The sequence below is a fragment of the Cataglyphis hispanica genome, chromosome 1 (genome assembly GCF_021464435.1).
Source record: "Cataglyphis hispanica isolate Lineage 1 chromosome 1, ULB_Chis1_1.0, whole genome shotgun sequence".
NCBI classification, from domain to species: domain Eukaryota; kingdom Metazoa; phylum Arthropoda; class Insecta; order Hymenoptera; family Formicidae; genus Cataglyphis; species Cataglyphis hispanica.
The window spans coordinates 1,191,680-1,216,057 of NC_065954.1; the positions used below are offsets into that span (position 1 = coordinate 1,191,680).

At 32.8% G+C, this 24,378-nt stretch overlaps 3 protein-coding genes and 1 non-coding gene across 10 annotated transcripts; 3 read left to right on the top strand and 1 right to left on the bottom strand.

Moving 5' to 3' along the window:
* Window positions 1-115: 115 nt before the first annotated feature.
* On the bottom strand, window positions 116-2,132 carry LOC126855110 (small VCP/p97-interacting protein). 2 transcript variants are annotated; one of them, XM_050602494.1, is made up of 4 exons: window positions 1,821-2,132; window positions 1,661-1,735; window positions 1,217-1,384; window positions 116-1,124 (listed from the first exon to the last, which is right to left on the bottom strand). In XM_050602494.1, the coding sequence occupies exons 1-4, from the start codon at window positions 1,875-1,877 to the stop codon at window positions 1,110-1,112; spliced, it is 315 nt and encodes a 104-aa protein (XP_050458451.1). In that variant the 5' UTR covers window positions 1,878-2,132; the 3' UTR covers window positions 116-1,109. The 2 variants fall into 2 exon arrangements, with proteins under 2 accessions (XP_050458451.1, XP_050458460.1); XM_050602503.1 differs by having other exon boundaries at window positions 1,826-2,121.
* Window positions 2,133-5,800: 3,668 nt separating this feature from the next.
* Window positions 5,801-5,963, top strand: LOC126855154 (U1 spliceosomal RNA). Its single transcript, XR_007688199.1, has one exon. It is a non-coding gene; the product is annotated as a U1 spliceosomal RNA (small nuclear RNA).
* Window positions 5,964-7,038: 1,075 nt separating this feature from the next.
* Window positions 7,039-16,965, top strand: LOC126855032 (somatomedin-B and thrombospondin type-1 domain-containing protein). Of its 6 annotated transcripts, none has more exons than XM_050602363.1 (6): window positions 7,039-7,326; window positions 7,490-7,956; window positions 11,940-12,140; window positions 12,417-12,495; window positions 13,310-13,383; window positions 14,859-16,965. In XM_050602363.1, exons 2-6 carry the CDS (start codon window positions 7,701-7,703, stop codon window positions 15,221-15,223), a joined length of 975 nt encoding a protein of 324 aa, XP_050458320.1. In that variant the 5' UTR covers window positions 7,039-7,326; window positions 7,490-7,700; the 3' UTR covers window positions 15,224-16,965. The 6 variants fall into 6 exon arrangements, with proteins under 6 accessions (XP_050458320.1, XP_050458299.1, XP_050458338.1 ...); XM_050602342.1 differs by having other exon boundaries at window positions 7,497-7,956; XM_050602381.1 differs by having other exon boundaries at window positions 7,568-7,956.
* A 758-nt stretch (window positions 16,966-17,723) lies between these two features.
* Window positions 17,724-24,101, top strand: LOC126854943 (phenoloxidase 1). The gene is made up of 9 exons (XM_050602149.1): window positions 17,724-17,970; window positions 18,435-18,627; window positions 18,787-19,010; window positions 19,516-19,718; window positions 20,303-20,720; window positions 20,991-21,119; window positions 21,815-22,142; window positions 22,478-22,710; window positions 22,962-24,101. Exons 1-9 carry the CDS (start codon window positions 17,857-17,859, stop codon window positions 23,205-23,207), a joined length of 2,088 nt encoding a protein of 695 aa, XP_050458106.1. The 5' UTR covers window positions 17,724-17,856; the 3' UTR covers window positions 23,208-24,101.
* The last annotated feature ends 277 nt before the right edge of the window (window positions 24,102-24,378 follow it).

A 24,378-nucleotide genomic window follows, 5' to 3' on the forward strand; every position in this document is an offset into this window, starting at 1 on the left:
ACACACACACACACACATTCATACAACACACACACACACACACACACACACACACACACACACACACACACACACACACACAAAACATATATAATATAATAATAATATATAATAATACTAATAATAAATGTATATTTTGTATTATCTCAAATATATACTATATAATACTATGTAATATTATAAATATAAATATATTATCAGAATTAAATTGAAAACTTGTCTTTTATACCAATTATTGAATATTATAGATATAAAATTTCTATTTCAATACATATAAATCTTCTTATATATAAAAATGATTATATATATATTACAAAAAGGACACATTTTTAGTCTTATTCCTCGATATACATTTTTTGTAGTGTAGATACTAAATTTTTAAATTCAAAATTTGCAATCACAAAATGCAGTTTTGTTAAAAGAAAAGTTAAGAAAATATAATATAATTTATCATATTTGTGCTGCTCTTTTCATTACAACAATTTATTACAATTTACGTAGTTGCATGTAATTGCAAACATTTATAAATATGTGTGTACAATAATTTTAATATATTTATGTATATATTCTCATCACTAAGAAAATAGAGAGAATTATTTATATTTAATAAATTGAAGCAAAAGCAATTAAGCCTTGAATGTAATGTAAAACTATGTGACATTTTAATGTATGTATGTATGTATGTATGTATGTATGTATGTATGTATGTATGTATGTATGTATGTATGTATGTATGTATGTATGTATGTATGTATGTATGTATGTATGTATGCATGTATGTATGTATGTATGTATGTATGTATATATGTTTGTATGTATGTATGTATGTATACATGTGTATATATATATATATATATATATATATATATATAGTTTCACACATAGCTAATTCTTTAATTAAGATATCCAAAACTTAACCTATCCTCATAACTTAATTCTATATCAAAGGTACAAAATAAGATTGCACTTGTGTGATCATATCAATATCATCAGTGACGTCGAATCTACCTCAGTTTGGCCGATCAAGTATTATATTAAATATTTAATATCTTGTAAAAATCAATATACAGTCCATTTCTGTTAAACAGTAGCATGCATCTCTTCTTAGATTAGTTTACCTGCCACTAAAGTATGATAATGTTTGTAAATTCTTATCCAAATATATAATCAAATAATTTTATGCAGCAGCAAGAACGTAATTGCTTTGTGTTTTTACCTTTAACGTAGATTGCGTACTGGTAGCAGCAGCTTCTTGTTCCCGTTTCTCAAGTTCTAGTGCTCGTCGCTGTTGTCTTTTAACAGAGTCTATGTCTTTTATACCCCTTTGCTGCTGTTCAGCAATTCTTTTCTCAGCAGCTTCTGCTTGTCTCCTGCGTATAGTCTCCTAAATAAATAAACGTAATCTATATAAAACAACATGTTAAGTAACAGGAATAAATGGCATAATTTTATATTTTTTATAATTATTTATCTATCGCATCAATTATAGGAGTTTAAAAGACTTAAATTTTTAGAGCTCAAGTAAATGATAGAAATGATTATCTCGAATAAAAAAAAAAAGTTAATCAAACAATAGTATAACGATATAAAAACATCACGCAGCCAAAATATTAATATTTTATATATGTATTTTTATAAACTAGAGACTCAGAAGACGTACCCGATCGGGCGTAAGATCTTCGTACGATGATGATTCTTTGTAACATAATCCACAACAGCTGCCCATGTTGATATGCTGCGGGAGCAAAACAAACGTTATAATCGCTCGGAGTTCGCTGAAAGATTGCTGTTAAATTAAATTAATAGTAGACAAGATATACATAACAGATAGAAAGCAATGGTTGGTAGTTGGCAGCTGCTATAGCTGCTCGGATCATCTGTCATCATAGACATAGTATATCTATGACCGAGTGTTGAGGAGTGGGGATAAAGATACACGTAGAAAAGGATAAACTTTGTTTCGTGCCCCTTGCGTTCTCTCTCTTTCATGCACATTTTTCGTTCCTCTGTTTCTACGTATACATGAAAGAGAGAGAACGCAAGGGGCACAAAAGAGAATTTATCCTTTTCTACATGCACCTTTTCCCCATTTCTTAAAAAAGGACAAACACTCGGTCTAGATAGAGATCCTTAACCAGAGATCGGACAATGTGCCGTCGTGGAGTAAAGCCGGATATGACGTTTTTGACGTCTTTGGACATGGCGGTTTATTTTGAATGTTGAATAAATACAATAATATGATATATATCTTCCGTTTTTAGTTACGTGAGTAATAAATATTAAAGCAGAACACGTATTTAAAAAAGATTACAAATAAATATATTTTATTAGTTTTTTAATGTTAATATCACTAATAATATGAATTGACTATTAAAAAATTATATATTGATTATTTATTTATTAATTAAGCCTTTTTTATTTGTACAATAACCGGCACTGCAACCACTAGGCATTTTTTAATACCTATTTGATTTGAAATAAAAAATTATTAGACTTAATTTTGAGATTACATTAGGAAATAAATAACATTAACTTATAATATAGTCATATATGTAAAGTAATATACATATTTTACTTTGCACAAATTTTCATAATTTCATATAATCTCACTTTGAAAAATTATAATATACCAAATTAGGTGTAACACGTAAAATACAAGAGCCAAAACTATTTATTTTTTGTATTTTTAATGAACAATTATGGCTAGGTCGATTAGATTAGCTATATATCTTTCTCTCTCGCACTATATATATATATATATATATATATCTTTCTCTCTCACACTTCCGGTTTGACTACAGGTAACAGAGCCAATCAGAAATCGTTAACGGTTTGGCCGATCTCTGATTAAGAATTTCTAAGTCTAGATATATACTATGTCTATGGCTGTCACCCTGTCATCACCTGTATGTATATGCACGACATGACACGCATGCGCAATATTTTGTGATTGAGTTAAAGCGGGGAGCGCACACACTTTTGCATAAGCGCATAACAATAAGCATAAGGAAATTGATTGGTTCATTTTCTTATGCATACATTTGTGGACCAATTTCTTTATGTTTATGGTTAAGCGCTTATGCAAAAGTGTGTGCTCCCCGCTTTACTTTGTACCTAGAAATGAATATGCATCGCACGCATATACACCGATACACAAGATATTTACACACACTCACACTCACACATCACGCGCGCGCGCGCGTGCGCGCACACACCACCACGGATACGCACACGCATATTTAAAACACTATTCTTTAATGATTCAGTAGTTGGTGCTATATCATATATACAATATGATTATGAAGCAACAGGAATGTTATATTTTATATATGAGATACATCTTGAGGGAAATAAAAATGTCAACTATTGAAACTTTGAAGGCTCATAATTCAGAAATTTCTTAATATAAAAAGGATCGAGAATTATATATATCATCTCGTTTACGTACGTTATAATAAAATCTTCTTTAATATAATTCTCAAATAAAATGAAATTCTTCTTTCTCTCTTTCTCTCTCCCTTTTTTCTCTCTCTTATACTGCACATATCTTGGATTAGAATATTATACGTACAAAGAGCGTGTTACACGCGTTTCTTTTTTTATCTGCGAGAAAAATTCTTTAAATTTATTAAATTACGATCCAAAAAACTCATGTGATTAAAGGAAAACATGCTTTGTATTTTTTATATTTTTACTTGAACAAATGTGTATAAAAAATCTACGATGTATATCGATTTACTGCTATCCACAAAGATACATATGTCTTCTCTTATTAATATTGTCGCAGCTGGCGCGAACATTGTGAAACGGTCGACAAGACTGAGAAAATTAATTGTCGTCTTCCAAGAGCGCGTGTTCTATTTCTGGGAAAAGAGACTGCGGATATCGAGCAATGTTGAGACACGTTGTTTACACGTACGATTAATCAATCAGTTCCCAGCTGCTCTGGTATCAGCCAGGAATTTCATTCGATCGGTCCATATTTTTCTTTAGGACTTTTCTCCATCTCGCAAAATACTTATTTCATCTAATCAGCGACAATACGAAATTGCGTTGCCAAAAATTCCGAATCTCGAACATTTTTTATATGTATCATTGGCAAACATCGCCGCTACTATATATATATATGTATAAACAATATCCGGAATGCATTTCTATTATTCAAAATCGGAGAAATTTTTTTTTTTTTGCAAAGAAAGAGCCATTTGCCTATAAATAGAGATTAAAATGTATGTAATACAAAAATGGTAAAATAATTATTAATATTACATGTAATAAACTATAATGACAATAAAAAGGAAAGAGAGAGAAAGAGAGAGAGTTTTAAATAAAATGATAAATTAATAAATATTATAAATAATAAAAATAATAATAACAATAATAAAAAATAATAAAAATAAAATATAATAATAATAAAATAATAATAAATAAATATTATAAATAATACTTTTAAAATGGACATATTTTGTAATAATATAATAAAATAACAAAATAATATTTTAGATATTATATATGATATTTATTCTTTTTATCATTAATAACATTTTTAATAATATGTATATATTTGTTAAATCAGGATGAGCTATAACTTTTTCTTGCGTACCGTATTTTATTACTTAATGCGCACATTATAAAATATATTTGTAATCGTGTAAGATATTAGAAATCTTTGACACAAAAATATAGAATAATTAAAAATGAAAAATAAGAATTATAAAGAAAATATTTTTTAGTGCCTGCAGCGTTAGCATCGTAACGCGTATTAAATAAACATTGAAAAGTTTTTATACATTTGTATAAAACTCTAACGACTTTTCTCATCGTAAACCAGTGAAGCACGTGCCTAAGGATAATAGGAAGTAAGAAACAAGAGGGAATAAGGAGATTATGCTCATGGCAATTATAGAACACGCGGCAAACTTTTGCAATATCTGTATTCAACTTTTATTGCTTAATACAGACTGTATTCTGAGAATGTGAGTAACTTTTTAATCTTAGTCCACTCTTAGTTCTTCTACTATTAGCATGTATATATTAGTTATTTTTAGATGCCATTCGCGATCTTACGAATGCATTTCTCTGTGAGATTTTCTTCAAAATTTGTGATCACTGATTTTTGTCATTTATTTTATATATATATATATATATATATATATATATATATATATATATTTGTATATATATTTCATATATATATTTCTTTTTACATTGTATTATATGTATATATTGTATAAAATACAATATATGTATTAATCTTTTAAGATTCGCATTTGTGTGTGCAATTCTTGTTCAACAGATAATTTTTTAACAATTTAAGTATATATAAAATAAATAAATATGGTGATATAAATAAATACATTTTAAATAATATATAAAAAAAATATAGAATACAGAGAATCTTAAAATGAGAGAATATAAATTTTACATATACGTTTTAATTTTACATGTATTAAAAGTAAAAGAAAAGTTAAATATTTTTTAAATAATAAGAGATTAATAATCTCTTTCATTATTTGAAAACGTTAAATTGCGACAAAGAAACATGCGCAGAGTCGGTCGTCGGTCGGTATCCCCCTCTTTCTCTCACTTTCTCTCTCTCTCTCTCTCTCTCTCTCTCTCTCTCCCTCTTACCCTCTCATTTTCTCACTCTCTCTCTTTCTCTCTCTCTTTCTTTCTCTCTCTCTCTCTCATGCGCATAGTTCATAAACTCATCGCTAGGCTTCGCAGGCGATGAATCGATTACTCGTGTTTAAAATGCCATCTCAATGAGGATAAATTGATGCTCATCGCGAACGAAAGCATACTTACCTGGCGCAGAGGTTACCGTGATCAAGAAGGCGGTTCCTCCAGGGCGAGGCTCTCCCATTGCACTACGGTTGAGCTGACCCTTGCGAATATCCCTAATGTGGATATCTCGGGCGTACAATTTTTGATAGTCGGGACTGCGTTCGCGCTATCCCGGTCCTAAGATGATGAAAACACAAAAAATTTTCAGGATTAAATCATACAATAGTTTCTTCTACAGAGTGAAATGTAAGACTGTATTGAGAAGTCTCGTGTAATAATGATCAAATTTATCGTCAAAGATTTTTTCGCTTTTGGTCTCTTATAAATAGAAGAAAATCTTTCTATGTTTAGCATGTGTTTATCATTTTATTAAAGTCATGATGCGTAATTAATGATAGAATTGTATTAATACATTTCGCTCATATGTAAGCAAAATGTTCCGTGACAGTGGATAACTGACAATTATATAATAGAATGATATAAGTAATCAACAAAATATTTTTTTTGCATATGATGCGCAACATTGCTTTCAGATAAATTACATAACATCTTAATGTAAACTGAAAAGATTAATGTGAAATGGAACTTTAAAATAGTTTTCTGGTGTAGAAAAATATTCATCTTTTAATTTTGTAAAACTCTGTATCTGAACGAGAGAATAACGAATGATTAATTTATCGAACGCCACACATTCTATGATAAGTCGATAATGAAATGACAGAGTATCAGGTATCATATACAGACTATCTTCTTAAAATTATATTTAAACAATTTGATCAAAGAATCTATACATAAAGCCGACAGAGTGACATTTGCTAGCTATTTCTAATATAATTCTACATAACATTGAAAATTAATAAATTGCAGAACGATGAACGAATATGTTTTCGTTTAACATTATCGCTGAAAACATATCTTTTCTCTTATCGAACTTGTAAAAAAAACAAGACATACAATGGTTTTGGAATGTCCCCATGAAAAGATATGTTACCGTTATATACATATATGGTACGAATTGTTGCTCTTTAAATTCCATTAAAAGCTACAGCCACTAAATCGTCTGGTATCCCATGAGAAGACAGCAACGGGCATGCGCCCAGGTAGATGCCGGCTGCTGCGGTTCCCGTGGGAGGTGCGCCGAGTACGAAAAGCAAGGACGACGAGTCGGCACAAGGCGCAACATGGTGCGCGCCTGGTTATATTCTTCTCGTGCTCGTGGGGTTGAAATACTCAGTTTGATCGCGACACAGTTCATGGAAGGGTCGGTTGTTCCTGTAGTGTCGACGCGTCCGCAAAAATCCAAATCGTGTCACAAAGTGTTTGCTCGGCATGCCTTATTTTTATTTTCTTTCTTGGCGCGTCTAAAATAATATATATGTATATATATATATATATATATATATATATATATATATATATATATTATTTTAGCTAAAGAAATATAGATTTAATTAATTATTTAATTAATTAATTAGTAAAACGTATCTTTAAAGAAATAGAAAAAAAACAAGATATTAAAGGTTTTTCGCATATCAAGCGGTAATTATATTTTATTGAAAGTCTCGTAATGTAAATAATTAACTTTATAAACTTCCATGCAAATGCTTTTGCAAAGAGCTGTGCATTCTAGTTAATAACCAGTAACTCTGGTTGCAATCTCAAACATGAATTCTATTAAAACTGGAAAAACATTCTTTTTGAGAAATTAGACGCGATATCTAGGAAGAGCAAGGCGGGGATAGATCGATATGTCGATGATCGATCGCGCGCTGTAAAATAGGTCGAGCAGGAGTCATAAACATCACGGTCACGTGCGGTGCGTTTCCACGTCTGCTAAGAAACCGCTCAAGGTCGTTGTAAATAGCTGGTGGTTGTGAGAGCAAGATCGTCAGGGTCGCGGTATTGTGAGGAGAATGTGGAGGAAGGACGCGACGTTGGTCGGGTCGATTATCATCGTCGTCACGCTAATTTCTCTGACCGTTGACGAGACTATCGCCGGAAGCTGCAGATCCGCGAAGCTCTGCTGCCAAGGCAGGGACTCTGGTTGCGTCATCCAGAAGGAGTCACCAAATGCGATTATCGAGAGCCTCCGCGATAAGCCGTGTTACTGCGATCATGCCTGTCTCAAGCTCGCCGATTGTTGCGACGATTTCAAAGAAACCTGCGGTGGTATGTGCCCAACGATCTTTGCATGGAAAGAGATAAATAAGTCTTCTTTTTCAATAAAAAATTTGTGCAATAATTGCATGATTTATTATAAAAAAGATATTGCAATCTATTTCCGTAATAAATTATTCGGAAATAATCAAACTATAATTTTATATAAGTAATTAACCTAATTACAAAAACTCACATTTTTAGTATAATTTAATTTTTTTTTATTTATCTAAAGAGAAAACTGACACTCTAAATACGTTATATTCTTTGCGAAAAATAGAATACTCATATACATGTTAAAAATTAATCTTTATCGATTGACACATGTAAGGAAATTTTATAATATATATTGTTATTACTGTTAATATATGTGTTTATTATTAGAATAAGTAAGTTTATAGCTCGAGTCATAATTCACAAATAATTCACTGTCTAGAATCTGTCAATCATAAAATCTTAATAATTATTTGTAGTGGAATTTGGTATAAAATCAGAACACATGGAATAATAAGTATCGATAAATTAATTATATAATCAAGTGTAAACATGTCAAAGAAATAATCAGTTTTTAAAAGATAATAACATGGAGAACATGAATTAATTGAACATAGTCCGTTTTTACTAATAGATCAATTCATGTTAAGTATACTCTTAGACATTATGGATTTTGTAGGATTATATGGATTTGATCTTATAGATGTACTATATCTTGCATATTTTAGAGTTTCAGTATGGTCATTTTGAGAGAGAGAGAGAGAGAGAGAGAGAGAGAGGTAGAGAGAATTATTCCTTAATAATTTACAAACTGCTATTAAATTTTTAATTATATCAATGATCTTCATGTAGAAAAAAAAAACAGTTTTGATGGAGTGAAAAATTTTATTCACACACATGCAAGTTTTTTTTTTATTATTAAAGTTTTCATTCTCTTCAGATCAATATATCAACTAAATGGCGAGTGAGATATGTGATTTATTTTTTTTTATTCTATAACACTTTAAAACCAATATCTACTTTCAGTTTTTGATCAAATCAATTGCTAAAAAATGCTGATGTTACATTTCAACAAGTATCTACAATAACATACATCCTGCAAAAATTTAATCAAGTATCGAGCAGCTATCAATTTGAAATATGGATCTATTGCATTTAACAGGAATCTACTTATTCTTGCATGATAAAGTATTTCAAACATATATCGTATATTTGAGACTCTATTATGTATATCGCATAACCTTCTCAATGCATAAAGTACCGTAAAATATGTTAAATAATATTAAGGAAATTGTAAAAGTCACTTGTCTACTGAAATTAATTGAAATATTTCTAGAAAATTAATTCACAAAAAATCAAATATCAAAAATAAACATAAAAATATATGTTTATATAAATTTGTATGTGTATTTGAGTATGTGGATGTTTTGTATTTAGAAGAAATGATCCGTAAAGAATTATCTTTTATACAGAGATTGGAAGAATTATTACAGCTGTATCGCCTAAGTAATAAAGCTGATAACGCTCCGTCTAGACTAGAGGGTCAGTTTTGACAAAATATAAAAGAAAAGAATATCTTTGCAAAATAATTTATAATTTATAGACCGAATCTTTATGGTCATATTCTACAGATTTGTGATAATATTGAGATAATGACATTTATTCAAGTTTTTTGCTCTTTACAATATCTTGTGATACAGTTTAAATCTTTTGACAGAATACTGGCTTTTTGCTTACTTTTTTGTTGCGTTAAATACTAGAATAATTAAATTTAAAAAAATTTTTCTTTTTATTTCATACATTCAATGCGATATTTTATTATATTCTCTTTTTGTAATTTATATGATATGATTTTTGGAATCGTGTTGATGATTGTTTGTGTCGCTATCAACAAATCCTATTGTCGCCTATATTTGCATAATAAATAGTCGAGCTATCCTACATTGTCTGAAATTGTTCCCATTTTTATTGATTGCCGAATAATGCGCCTGTTAAATATAAAAGGATTAATATTACTCGATTCACATTTCCGTTCGTTTAACATGGCTATGCGTTACCAGTTTAATTGCCAAGATTAGCATATACGTATAAATTGTTCACTAAACAACAATAACAACGCAAGTAAAAATCGCATTATAATTTATCGTAGATGAATGCATAGGATTGCAAAGCCGACAGCGGTTATCGATGATAAAAATAATCTTATTGCATCTCGCCGCATGTGCGGCTTTTCATCTGCCTGGCATGATCATCCTTAATGGCCGATTTTTGTAAAATTGTAAAGCTTCGATATTCGCCAAAGTCAAAGTTGCGCCAAAACGCGATTATCACGCTTACCTGCCGAAGAAATTTCTCCCGACTTAAAGATGTAACATCATCTTATATGGATGAAAGACGATCATGGACGTATTATACTCTCGTTCTGATTCGAAAAAAACTTCCAACATCTCGTGTGTGGATTTAACCATTCGATAAATCGTCAATCGGTGTACAGGTGAAATAATTTAGTTCGAATACACAATGGATCGATATAACCGTGTTCTGATTACGATGAGCTGGACCAGATAGACCTCGACTCTCTAATATTAAATAAAAGAGAAACGATAAATAAGTAATTAGACACATCTTGCTTTACTTACCACTTGCTGACAACCTAATGTAAAATTTTGCAGCTTGAATTTTGTCACTTGGTGTGCTGTAATATTGGTTTATTATCTGTAAAATATTTTTCTCGTATTTATGAATGTCTACTAAAAACCGATCGCTCGTATAATAAATTTTTAACATTACTTTAAATTACACTAATTGTGTATGTGTGTGGAAACGCAAGAAAATGTTATATGGGAAAATATTGAAAATGTTAATAATTATATTAATATACATCACAATTTGCGCATGTAAAAAATGTGATTACATTAATACGTTAGCATTCATCATTTAATTATACATTATTTGCTGTAAATGCAAATGCAGAGTTATATGAAATATTTAATTTAATTTCATTAATTTTATTTCTCTCTTTCGCGATACGCATTGTTTTAATGTTTTTATTATGTGCCTTATTTATGATACATTGCGCTTCCCAATCTTCAAAGATTTCTTTTCTATATCCTGAAGATAAAGGAGCAAGATCTTATTTATTTGAATATTTTTCTCTAATTGCCTTTTCAGACTGCGTAATGGTGGGTTCTATTATAAAAGAGAAATATTTTAGAAACGTAAGATAAATTGTGCTGTCTAACTTTCTGTGTTCAACAGAAGGTTAGATATCATTTTGAACTAATTGCTCAGCTCTCGTTTTAAATAGCTATTACAAATTTGACGCGAAATAATTATTGCTTAATATTTCATTATCAGATTATATTTTATCGCTTAATTAACGGTGTTAATTTTGTAAAAATTGATTACTGCATTTTATTAAATGTACCGGTAATTCTTTCAATGCATTCTACGCAAAATGGAATGCCTACATTCAATAAATTTTTATCTCGCGTATTCCGCGTATTTTTTAATACATGGCAAAGTATCAGTGATTGCTGACACATTTATCGTATTTTTATCCTCTTTTAATGCCTCCCGTATTCTCGAAAAGGCGATATAGCAGAGTGACGTGAACAATACACGGTGGGACGTTTCGAAGGGACGTTCATAAATAGTTCGCTATTTTTGCGAACTGCCTTTTATAGGCGGCATAAAATATCGGGAAAATAATGGTGGTTGACTCCTTGACTTTTATTGAAACATGCACACATCACCGCGCTATAATGTATTGTAATTGTATTTTAGAGAATTAAATCTTGTATAATAATAATCATAAAAATATTGTTAGAGAGTTAATTACTCTGAGAATGGAAGCTTGAAAAAGAGAGCTTGAACGAGACGACATTTTCCAGATGTTCTACTATCGATTTGTCGGTCGCAGTTGCAGTTTCAGGACGATTTTATCGTTCGTCCGCGATAAACGATCGGATCTTAACGTCATGTTCATTCAATCTTTACAGTGGTGGATTGCGCGGTGAGCGAATGGAGTCCATGGAGTCCATGCGATAACGGATGCGGAAGTGGCACTCAAAGACGCAGCCGGGTGATCGAGATCTCGGAGAAAAACGGCGGAAAGCACTGTCCTCGTCTGGATCAAGTCAGGACTTGCCGCAGCTTCCAGACATGCCACGCCGGAATTCGTCCGCAGCCGCACGCTAAAAGTTAGTGACTCTCGCATGTGAAATTGATTAATATCTAAATTTTAATATAAAAAAAATTCAAGTATAAAAAGAAAAAAATAAATTATATTAAGTCCTTTGCGTTTTCCAATTTCTATACAAGCGTATGTATACATGTTCGTGGCGAATATTTTTTTCTTTTAGAAAATTCACAAGTATTCATACATACGCGATTTATCCTCGATCACATATTATGACGCGAAATTCTTCACGTTTACCGACTTCATCCTTCAGACAATTTTCTTTTATTTGCCGCAGGTGTGACGCTTCTTGCACTCTTTCCGGGCGACGGAAACAGTACAGACGTAAGGATCAAGGATAGGATTGTCGATAAAGGGTAGGTCAAGTCTCCGTGCTTAGCTTTGAATCGTGCGAAATACGATTTGCTACACATGTTCCCAATTCGAGCAGCAGAAACAACGAATCTTTTTTTTCTTTTCATCGGTACATTGTAAAAATGGATAAGATAGCGATGGATTCGTGAGAAAATTAAAGCGCAAAATTGTTTATATTTGTTTTATGTGGACATTGCTAAAAGAGTGTTCATTATAGGGATTATATAATATATACTTTTTACTTCTCTCAAACTTTTCAATTAAATAAATAGTGAGCTTATTTGCAAAGTTTCTTAATATATTTATATGTAATAATAATTTATACTTTGCCATAAATTAATAATCTTTAATTGTGATTTGTATATATTATTGATAACGCAGAGCAATTTGTAACAGATTGTTACTGTTTGTAATAGTTGCATAATAGATTAATCGGAGTTTTTAATTTTCAAAGTTATTTATCTTCACATAAGGATTCAATCATGTTAAAAGATTTCTCTTGAAACTTCTAGAGAGAGATACATTTTTAATTCTATTCCGTAACTAAGATAAAAGTGTTTATGTGTCGAGCATTTAATTTTACGTTTGTGCTCCAGATTATCACAAAATACGTAACGAATATCGCATCACAGAGCATCAAGACTTTTCGGATTTGTTGTCGAACGAGTGAAGCAAATTTCATGGCCTCCAGCAGGCAACAGAATTTTCTTTGGACTATTACACAATAGTCCGATGTCTAAAAAGAAAACATGAGAGAACTCGTTCTGGTTTACACTTTACAAGCTGCAATGTAATACGATGTTATACACGTTTCAGAGGCAGCTGCGTTGCTTTCACTATTGTACGCGTCTCGCAGGGTTGCAGTAGAATTTCAAATTTACTCTCAGAAGGTTGGTATAAGTAATATTATACTCACACACTGCGATAATCGATCTTACAATAAAAATCAGAAATATTATTTAGAAAGAATTCTATTTTCATTATCGAGATATTGAATTTCATTATCAGATATTGAAATATGAAAAGATATGTGGGAGTATTTTTTTCTCAGAAATTATGCGCTTTCTCTCTACTAAAGTTTATAAAGAAATTGATTTATTTATCTCTTTTTACAAATATACGTAATATACAATACTTTTTGAAACATACATAATTTATTTGAATTTATTATTTAACATACATTTTCATTTCTCGATATTATAAGTTCATTTTTTTATTAAGTTATAAATTATAAATTGCTATGAGTTCAATCCGTTTATGCTTAAATAAAAAGCAAAGCACTGTTATTTGTAAATATGAAGCTGAAGAATATAATTTCGTAGAAAACTCATAAATTATTAAGTTTGTTTTATTTTCAATAAGTAATATATAATTGTTAATAGTTTAAACAAATATCTTATTTTTTTATTTTCTGATCATTAAATCAATGAAAATGTTTTAAAACGAACTTATGTAACGTGTTATTTTGTTTTGTAAAATGTTCTTTATCATGTTGCTTGTTAAAAGATTTATAGTTGTATAAAAAACCCTAGAAAGAGTTTTGCCTTTTAAAAGCAATAAATATTGATTACAATAAAATGTATAGAATAGAACGAGATCTCTTATCTAGAGTTACGTAATAAGGTGGGGCTTTTAAGGGAATCTAAACCTAAACTCCTCAAAATCTGAATACATAATTCGTATAATGGTGAATCGTGTCACGAACGTGGAAATGAAGCGACTCGATCTAGTCTCAATTAACGTGCGCTATGGCTGCACGATGTAACGTCATGTAAATTGGAGCGTAGCTTTCGCGATGCTGCTCTACGCAGTTGTTATCGCAAAGGAATGAAGTGGATGCGGTGACGAAGATAATGGTTGTTTCCTACCAACCTACGACATATCAGACGCAGATAAGACACGAACGACACGGAAATTTGCGGACAAAAGCAAGTTATTTTTATGATGGTTTATTTATTATCTTTATGTCGTTACTAAATTAGACGTCTTGTTTTTTTTACTTTATGCATTTTGATCTAATCATTCCACTTTTCTTATCAAACTTAATAATAGAGAATAAATCAAATTACTTTGATATTTTTAATATATATATGTTATTTAAAAAATGATTAACGAAAAGAGAGAGAATGATTAGTAGAGGAAAGCTAATTTCTGTACGACTGTACAATTATTAGTCTTGACTTTTTTTTGTCAAAAGCCGAAAAAGAGTATTTATAGGCGTCTATGTTAAAAGCGTATAGAAGAAATTTTTTTCGTAACAGACAGCAAGCATCTCGCTAGGCGTATAATTGTAATGAAACATGACTTTAATTATAATAAAATATCACTTTCGAGCGAAAGCGGTAAGCATCTAAAATCGTCGCAGGTTCGCGGATCTGCGTTGAGCGTCCCAGTAACGAGAGTCTGGACCGATACGTGGGGATCGGTAGATGGAAGCTGTCGACCGATATCGCCGGTAGCAGCAATCGGCGTGGTCGATCGACGAATTCTGCTTGCCACGGCAAATGGATCGGCGATTCACGATTGCTGGTGGATTGTCATAATCCGCGATGCGACCGGTCGAGTCCGAGTCAAGTGCCGTCGTATACCTCGCAGTTGTTCCGGGATCGCAGGAACGCAGACGTCATCGTCGGCAATCCGGATAGATCTGTGAGAAGACGTAGGAGAGGCAGGCGACGGAAGAAGAGCAAAAGGAGAAGGCGCGACGCCTCTGCTGTCGTGGAACGGTGAATGTTCCTCCAGCGGCTTCCGTGTCGCAGCTTCTCCCGCGAGTGTCTCATCTCTCACATTAATATCTCTTCCTTTCTCCCATATCCTTACGTCTAATATACATGTATAATATATGTGATAATTGTACGCGAGAAAGGCACTTCAGGGATTGATCTTGCAGAAATTTCGGGCCAATCTTTCCGTAATAAAATCGACTTTGAATTATAAGGATTGACAATACGGATAACATTTTGCAAATTGAGCTTCCAAATTACAAATAAATAACAGAAAGCTTTATTGCAAAATTTTAATTCGATTGTTTTTTTTTTTATTAAAAAAATATTGAATTTTAAAAATTTTGTGAAAAGAAATGTCGTATCTAATTAAATTTTTGCTAGGAAAAGAACTTTATTGCTTGCAAAGATTATATTTTTGAAATAAACTCCATATCTTACGATTTTACATTCTATATACACTTTTCTATATAGAATATATATCGACAATTTTCTGCTGCCACTTTTCTTAATTTTGTTTTATTAATCACTATTCGTAATTGTTTAATTATCTTTGACGTAAAAATTTTTCTCTTAAGTTTTCTTAAGCTCTAGAACGTAAAATAAAATCCATTTCATTTTGTTTCTCTCTTTCCTCTCTCCTTTTTCAGCTCCAATTGGATGTAGCAATGGATTGGACTCAGATTATCCCGATAATTATCATATCGATTTTATCATTAGAGCAGACTTGCGAGTCGTCCATCGGGAAACAATGAAATTTCTTATGCCCTTGATATTTTGAAGGGAATTGCATGATTATCGATACCGGCCTGACTGAGAGTGCATTATGCATTAGCGTTATGATTCACATTGTGATTGTAGATTTAATAAATTGTTAGGCGACACTGAAAATAAGGATGTCAGAGGGAAATGAGAGTGCTGATAATATATATGTTGCATTTCCTTATTATTTTTTTCTGCCTCTTCCTGCTCTTCAAATTTCATCCAATTTAATATATCGTATGCGTTATCGAATATATGAATATATGAATTATATATACATACATATATATATATATATATATGTATATATAATATCTATGTATGTATAAATCCTGTTCTTAGAAGGATTTTCATCATCATAAATCATCATTATAATCATAAATATTTGTATTTTATTAATAAACATGACTATATTATAGTATCTTATATAAGAGAGAAAATTTATATAAAATCAAAGAGATACATATATATTGCTTCATATGTAATTTTCATTATTATTGTTTTATGAGATATAACCGATATTGTAAAAATTCTTCTATATATTCAAGATACAAAATGTTCCAAAATTAATAACGTTATTTATAACTCGAAAACAATTAACATGTCGATTAATATCGATGACAAAAACAGTATTCTCTTCAATTCGAATTTTAAGCATTTATTACGACTTTCTAATAACGTTAGTTTAATGTGTGCGAGAAAGAGATGCCCTATAAAAATTTTGAAATATAATTTTCAATATATCTCTAAATACATATACAATATTATATCAAACTTGTATTGCAAATATATCATATGATATAATAAAATTTTCGTGCAATCTTATTTTTTAATTTCTAGTATCTGCGCCTAAGTAAACGTCTAGTAAACGCGCGAGATGAATAATTTCTCTTTACGAGTACATATCGGCATGTCGAGAGAATAGATACTCTCGAAGCGAGATGAATAAAATGTAAAAGCACAGTCAATAAAGAACACTTGCACATATCTGGGTTATTAAACTTAATTGAATTCAAGATCAAAATAATTCCTCGCCCATCTAATCACAGCCTTTCATCTTTTCCTCTTTAAAATTATCAATACGGTCTTTCATCTTTTTCTCTTTAAAATTATAAAATTCTATTATGATGTATATATGCAGTTAATGTTGAAGAATATACACGTATATTGAAAGTTTAATTAAATATTTGCCAATTATTTAGCTGGATTATAAATTATACTGCGTTGAATGATAATTGCAAAAATGATAATTTCCAACAAACATGATAATCACCATACCTTATTATTCGTAATCATTCACGAATAATAACATTTAATATCAAAATATATAAATAATTAATATAATGCAATTTATGTCTGCTTCAGTTATACAAATGAATATATTATATTATACTTTGATTTGAAATAAATGTTCATACAAATATTCCATATTTTATAGAAAACACGATGATTAGAAAATATGGAAAAATTAAATGCAATTTAGCAATAGAATGTTATATGTCGGTCTATTTTCTGATTCACGCGATTACTGCAGCTTTAACCGTCGTCGATTTCATTTGAATACAGAAAAACCTGTGCACAGGATTTGATTTGAGCAAAGTGCTTTCATCGTCTTTCCTGAACTATCTTGTACTTCCTGGACGGATTCTGCGGTCATTCGAAATCTCGTTTATCGCCGACAGACCGCCATATCCTTTGCGATTCTCCTATAAATGCCGATACTCGGTTAAAAAGCCGTTGTATCTATCAGTAGTAACAACGTAGTAATCCTTATTCTCGCGCTATCGAGATATAAGCACCGCTACCAAAAGTCTCCAGTATACGCGTCGCCGATCCATTCCCTGTCGAATTAGTTGTACGCACTTGTTGACGGTCAACATGTCGAGTAACAAGAAATCGGATATTCTATACCTGTTTGATCGACCCGCAGAGCCGGTGTACGTGCCCAAGGGAGAGAACAGAGTCGCTTTTCAAGTACCAGCTAACTACCTGGTGAGTCCGATCTTGTTTCACGCTCTTATTCCATGTGATTCGCATCATTGAACTTTACTTTAGTATAAATTTGAAGCTTCGCAATTTAGATGATTTGATTGAATCTTTCGATATGTTAAAAGTAAACTGTGTCTTAGATCTCTGTCATCATCATATGCGATATGTGATTTTCTGAGAGAGTTTAGAAACTGAAGAGAATTGTGTCAAGAAGAGTGTAAATTTTTAAATTTATTTGTCATTATGTTTCTTAAGTTTCTCTTAACGTTATCCTCTTCTCACAAAATTTTTGCAAATAATCTGTAATATTAAATTTATTTCTCTCTCTAGATATGTAATGTACAAAATTTTATATAAACGAAGAAAGAATCTTGAATATTTCTTCGTTAATACTATTGATTCTTTTTCTTTAAGATTCTTAGAGATTCTTGAATATAAATTTCTTTTTTTTTCGAACAAACTTGCAGCCCGAAAATCGACAACCGATGGCTCCCGAGGTATTTAACCGTTTCGCTGAAGATACCGCATCGAAAGTTCCAGTAAAACAGATCAGTCTACCGGATTTAAGCATTCCCCTTCAACTTGGACGTCGAGAACCCTTCTCTCTTTTCATCCCTAAACATCGAAAATTAGCCGCGCGACTTATCGACATCTTTTTAGGTTTGTTTCCGCGATTTTATTATACATCATCTTATCTTATTTACTTTAATCGATTAATTAAATTAGTTTCTTATTTGGAGAAAAAAAAGATTTTTTTTTAAGCGCATGCAAATTGCAAGTGCTTTCACGATTAATCTGTTTTAATCTGTTTTATTACAGGTATGCGAACCTATGACGACTTCCTCTCGGTGTCTGTTTACTGTCGCGATCGCGTTAATCCCGAGATGTTCGTCTACGCGCTCTCGGTAGCGATCTTGCATCGTCCCGACACCAAGGATTTACCGATACCACCGCTATCGGAAATTTTCCCGGATAAATACATCGACAGCGCGATATTTGCTAGAGCAAGGGAGGAAGCCAACGTTGTACCAGCTGGCTCCAGGGTATAATACACTTGCTCGTTGACGCATTAATTACCAACAAGCGCGTTTACCCGATTAAGCAGTTTAATTAATTAATTTATTTATTCTTTGAATACAAACCGAATAATTGCGATAAAATGCAATAGAATTTTCTTTCTGACTTTATTACACTTTACACTTTCGAGCTTGTTAAGCTTGGGAAAGGTATCGCAAGACGAGACACATTTGATTGTACTCTTTAACAGATTGCACTAAAAGCTTAAATAGCGCACGTACACAATTCATTATAGCTCAGTTAGCGGATCGTATTCAGATGTTGGCAATTCTCCGAAATTTACATACTTTAAAGAACCGTACTTGATTAGATCTGTATTCCAATACTGTAATTGCTTTTAAAACAAAGAGTTATAATACAATGAAAATTACTATAACGCAAATTTAGAAGATAATTGCTTCGCTTTACGTAGTAGATGATACAGACGTGAAAAATTTTATTATATTTTATACCACTCCATTATATTCGTAGTTGCCCATCGAAATTCCGCGAGATTATACCGCGTCAGATCTTGACGAGGAGCATCGCGTGGCTTACTGGAGGGAAGATATCGGGCTCAATCTTCATCACTGGCACTGGCATCTGGTCTATCCATTTGAGACTGACATAAACATTGTTAACAAAGATCGACGTGGCGAGCTATTCTACTATATGCACCATCAAATCCAAGCTAGGTAAGGTACCTCGATAAGATTGGATACCGTGTCGTGCCGCGCTGCGAGATCACCGAGGACCACCGAGAATCAAATTCTTATCCCGATTGTTATTATCGTGCAGAAACTTGTCTCGAATCTATATGGTATTCCAGCAATGTTTGCCAATGGGTTCTGAAATGCATTTACGCGTAAAATTATCAGAGGAAACTTGGCGGCTGATTTGAAAAGTGAAACTTGTATGCTTGATTAAAGCGTTTACCAAAATGCGTCGGAAAAATTAAATGCATATTATAAAAGATATCGCGTAAAGAGAAAATTATGTTAAAACTTGAAAGTTAATACCTCTCTCTTGTCAATAGCCTCTAGCTGTCCGTAAAAAGTATTCCCTTTTTTAATTTGCTTTTATTAACTTTTTTTAAAAAGCTATCTTTATCCGTGAAAAAGCTTAGCTTTCGTATAGCGATTTTCTTTTTGTTACAAAAGTTATTTGCTGTCGTTTTATGTCGGTAGATCAAACATTCGCGAATATTGCCTGAGGGAATTTCCGAGGCCCCTGCCGTTATTATTCTCGTTCCATCTACTAATTTCTCTCTTTTTTTCAGATACAATTGCGAACGTCTGTGTAACCGATTGGGTCGAGTGAAGCGTTTCCATAATTGGCGCGAACCGATCCCGGAGGGTTACTTCCCCAAGTTGGATTCGTTGGTGGCCAGTCGCACCTGGCCCGCTCGTCCGGCTGGCGCCATCCTCAAGGATATCAATCGTCCCGTGGATCAACTCAACTTTGATCTTCAAGATTTGGAGAGATGGCGCGATCGCATCTACGAGGCCATTCACACCGGCGCTTATATTAATCCCCGAGGAGAGAGAGTGCCTTTGACCGAGTTTGGCGGCGTGGACGTGCTCGGTAACATTATGGAGGCCAGCATTTTGTCGCCCAATCAGAATGTCTACGGGGACCTTCACAACCTCGGTCATGTCGCCATCTCTTACTGTCATGATCCCGATCATCGTTACTTGGTAACGGGATATGCAACCATGTGCTGTTATAATTGCGAAAAGTTCGATATGAAAATAATGATAGGTTCATCAAAACTTTTTCCTAAGATTAACGATGATTTGTAATTTTTAATGTTAAATACTTGCGTGTTGAGATAATCGTTTTGTTTCTCGAATTTCTTTACATACAGTATCTCGGGTCGAGGAAAAAATCGCATCTCTAATTGTTGAGGATTGGTGCGAATGATCATGCTACATGTTGAAAACGCAATATTTTTTTTCTTTTTGTAGGAAACTTTCAGCATCATGGGAGAACCGGCCACAGCTATGAGAGATCCCATCTTCTACAGATACCACGCTTTCGTCGACGATGTATTCCTGGAGCACAAGAATACACTTCCCGAGTATAGCCTACAGCAGGTGGGTGTGCACAGCTGTCTCGCTTCCGCCATATATCATCAATTCACCCTAGTATATAATGCCGTTAAATACATGTAACATGTGGCCTCGAATTACGCGAAGCCACCAGACGAGATAAAAAGAGCCCCGTTATTTAATTTAACAAAACCACTGGAAATGTCGGAATCAATCTTTTTGCCAACGTGGTAGTTAAATACTAAATTGATAAATAATATCTCAATTTTGCTTTATGGTTGTGAATAATAACATAAAATATTTTCAAACTATCTCTTTGTAAAAATCTTTGAAAAATTTAACTTTTTTAGTACACATTTAATTGACGTAATTTAATTTCACTAATACAATCTTTAAGTTTTTAATTCTAAATAGCTTGGTAATGAGGACTTAGTTTGAAGCGATATAGTTTAAAGATGTAGCTGGAATAAAAGAAATTTGGAATTAATTGTGCAAAAATAAATTTTACCATTTTTTTATATTCTTAAATTTTTACGTTAAATTATCTTTATTTTTAATATGAATCACTTCTTAATTAAGCTGTAATTTAAATTTTATTTTGGAGAATGCCAACTTTGAATTCTACCTTGGAATTTGACCGAAAGATTGAAGAGAGAAATAATTACGAGACACTTTTCATACACGGCATTAGCGCGGATTTTAATTGGCTTTTTTTCTTTTGTTCATTTATACAATTTTAGTTGGACTTTTCCGGCGTGGAAATCACTGACATAGGAGTACAGACTCCGAATCAACCGTCAAATCTGCTCGCTACCTTCTGGAACAAGAGCGACGTCGATCTATCCCGTGGTCTTGACTTTACACCACGCGGTCCGATTCTTGCCAGATTCACTCATCTGAATCATTCTGACTTCACATACAGAATCGTCGCCAACAATCGCAATAACGCAGCGCGTCGAGGAACCGTTCGTATATTTATGGCGCCCAGACAGGATGAACGAGGATTACCTTACGTCTTTAGAGATCAGAAGGAGCTAATGATTGAAATGGATAAGTTCACTGTACTATGTGAGTCGCCTCGATGTCAATTTCGTCACTATTATTTTTATATTTCGACTTATTTTTAATATAACTTTATAAAGTAAAATATATCCAACGCGGACATCTGCTATATTATTGTTGAAAATTGTAGGGCTCTTTTTATTTTTTAACATATGACAATCAAAAATGAAAATATTAAAGTGTATAATTTTTGTTACATTAACTTTTGTTATATCTACTTTTGCGCACATAACTTTCAAAAATAAATATATTTTATTACTTAAAAAAATATTGATTGCGTAAAAGCAAGCGATATTTAATATACTTGTATTTTATAAAATTTTGTTTGTTGGCGTCTCTAGTGAGACCAGGACAGAATATTATCGAGCGTAAATCAACGGAGTCTTCGGTAACTATACCGTTTGAAAGAACGTTCCGCAATCTCGAAGAGAATAGACCGGTCGGCGGCGATAGCTTGGAACAGTTCAACTTTTGCGGATGCGGCTGGCCGCAGCACATGCTGATACCTAAGGGAAAGGAGGAGGGATTCCCGATGGACCTCTTCATCATGATATCCGATTACACCGGTGACGCGGTGAGTACTTTTTATACTTATTGGGCTCTTACGGCGGCGCTTAAGAGCTTACAATGTGTCAGGTGATGGAAATCTCCCAACCTTCTTTAAGCTCTTTTTCTCCCTCTTCTTTTTTAACGTCATTTCGGAAAGACGTGTTCGCGTTGCTTCGCTTCTATGATAAAAAAGAAAGAAGAAAGAAAAAAGAGAACGACACATAGCCAACGCGCTCTAAAGGAATTGCTTTACCATCCTCGCGGTGACGCGTACAGGTGGAGCAGGACGAATCGGCTGGATGCAAGGATGCGGTGAGCTACTGCGGTCTGCGGGACCGCAAGTATCCGGACGCTCGACCCATGGGTTATCCGTTCGATCGCAGAGCTCGAGCTGGCGTGGAGACTCTGGCCCAATTCCTCACCGGTAATATGGCGGTCACGCAGATCACTATCCGCCATACGGATACGGTGCTACCGCGAATGCGATCCGGAAGCATGGGCAACACCCTCACCTTCGCTTGAATCTGATGATGATGATGATTGACCGATCGATGGACCGCTCTCGTATGTATCTTCCCCGCCCGGAGAATTCTGACGCCTTCTATCTTCGCCGCATTCCCGCGAGCTTGCAATATCCCGTCGGAGATCGCGACTGATTGCGTGAGTAGGAAGGAAGAGTGGAGTCGAGAGGGTGGCAGGAAGGGATGCAAGAGACAGCAAGAGTTGTTCTATCTAGTCTATATCCTTGGACAATGAATGCCGGAATAGCGGGTGCGAACGAAAAAGACCGGAGGTTCGACGAAGCACTATTTCCATATCTCAAGATTATCCGCAGGATCTTTTCTTGGCGCAGGAGTGCACACAATCTTGTACGCAAAAGTAATTGCTCCCACGCGATCTCGCGAAATTGATTTTCGTTCGGGAAATAATATCTTAGATAGAATTGTATCCATGTTGTAGAACTTAGAGTTTCTTCAATCATTTTATCAAATAATTCTTTTCATACTTACTTATTTTCTTTTAGCTATTTTAGCAAACATATACAAAAAAATATAACGCTTTATATGTGTAACTTAGAGTAATATTTTTAAGTATATTTTTCATATTTTAACTTTTTATTACATTTTTCATTACGCGCGCGCGAATCAATTCTATTGAATGAATTTTTCTCTCTTGAACGATTCTATAAAGATTGTTATATTTACGATTTCACAATTTACGCGTCCACGAACAATATGTACCGCTTAACAAATGTATCTTTGCGTAAAAACAGGAACAAAGACATGTCCCGAACGCCCAGGCGGAGTTTTTCCCGCTTTCTTTCTCTCGTTTCACCCGCATTACGGAAACTAGATTGTAGGAAGCAGCAAATGTAAAAAGTAAAAAAAAAGATTAAAATAAAGTCTATGCAAATTAGACGCGCGTTTTTTACTCTTTTCTTGTATTTCCGGTGTTGAAAGCGAGCGACAATGCTTCGAATACACGAGAGCATCGTTTGGTGAAGAATCTAAATGATTTAATTAAATATTTCAAATTCCGTTATAAGTTTTTTTTTCTCTCATCAGTATTACATAATTAATTTTTATATTATTAAAAAATGCAAAAAATGTTGTACACACACACACATATATATGTATATGTATATATATGTGTATATATATATATATATATATATATATATATATATATTTTT

Bases quoted from the DNA above. Each gene is read 5' to 3' on its own strand.
- LOC126855110 (XM_050602494.1), bottom strand. From the start codon at position 1,877: ATGATCCGAGCAGCTATAGCAGCTGCCAACTACCAACCATTGCTTTCT. The intron at 1,736-1,820 runs GTATATCTTGTC...TTGCTCCCGCAG, and splicing joins CATTGCTTTCTATCTGTTAT to CATATCAACATGGGCAGCTG. The intron at 1,385-1,660 runs GTACGTCTTCTG...TTATTTATTTAG, and splicing joins AAGATCTTACGCCCGATCGG to GAGACTATACGCAGGAGACA.
- LOC126855032 (XM_050602363.1), top strand. From the start codon at position 7,701: ATGTGGAGGAAGGACGCGACGTTGGTCGGGTCGATTATCATCGTCGTC. The intron at 7,957-11,939 runs GTATGTGCCCAA...CAATCTTTACAG, and splicing joins TTTCAAAGAAACCTGCGGTG to TGGTGGATTGCGCGGTGAGC. The intron at 13,384-14,858 runs GTTGGTATAAGT...AAATCGTCGCAG, and splicing joins TTCAAATTTACTCTCAGAAG to GTTCGCGGATCTGCGTTGAG.
- LOC126854943 (XM_050602149.1), top strand. From the start codon at position 17,857: ATGTCGAGTAACAAGAAATCGGATATTCTATACCTGTTTGATCGACCC. The intron at 18,628-18,786 runs GTTTGTTTCCGC...GTTTTATTACAG, and splicing joins ACTTATCGACATCTTTTTAG to GTATGCGAACCTATGACGAC. The intron at 21,120-21,814 runs GTGGGTGTGCAC...ATACAATTTTAG, and splicing joins CCGAGTATAGCCTACAGCAG to TTGGACTTTTCCGGCGTGGA.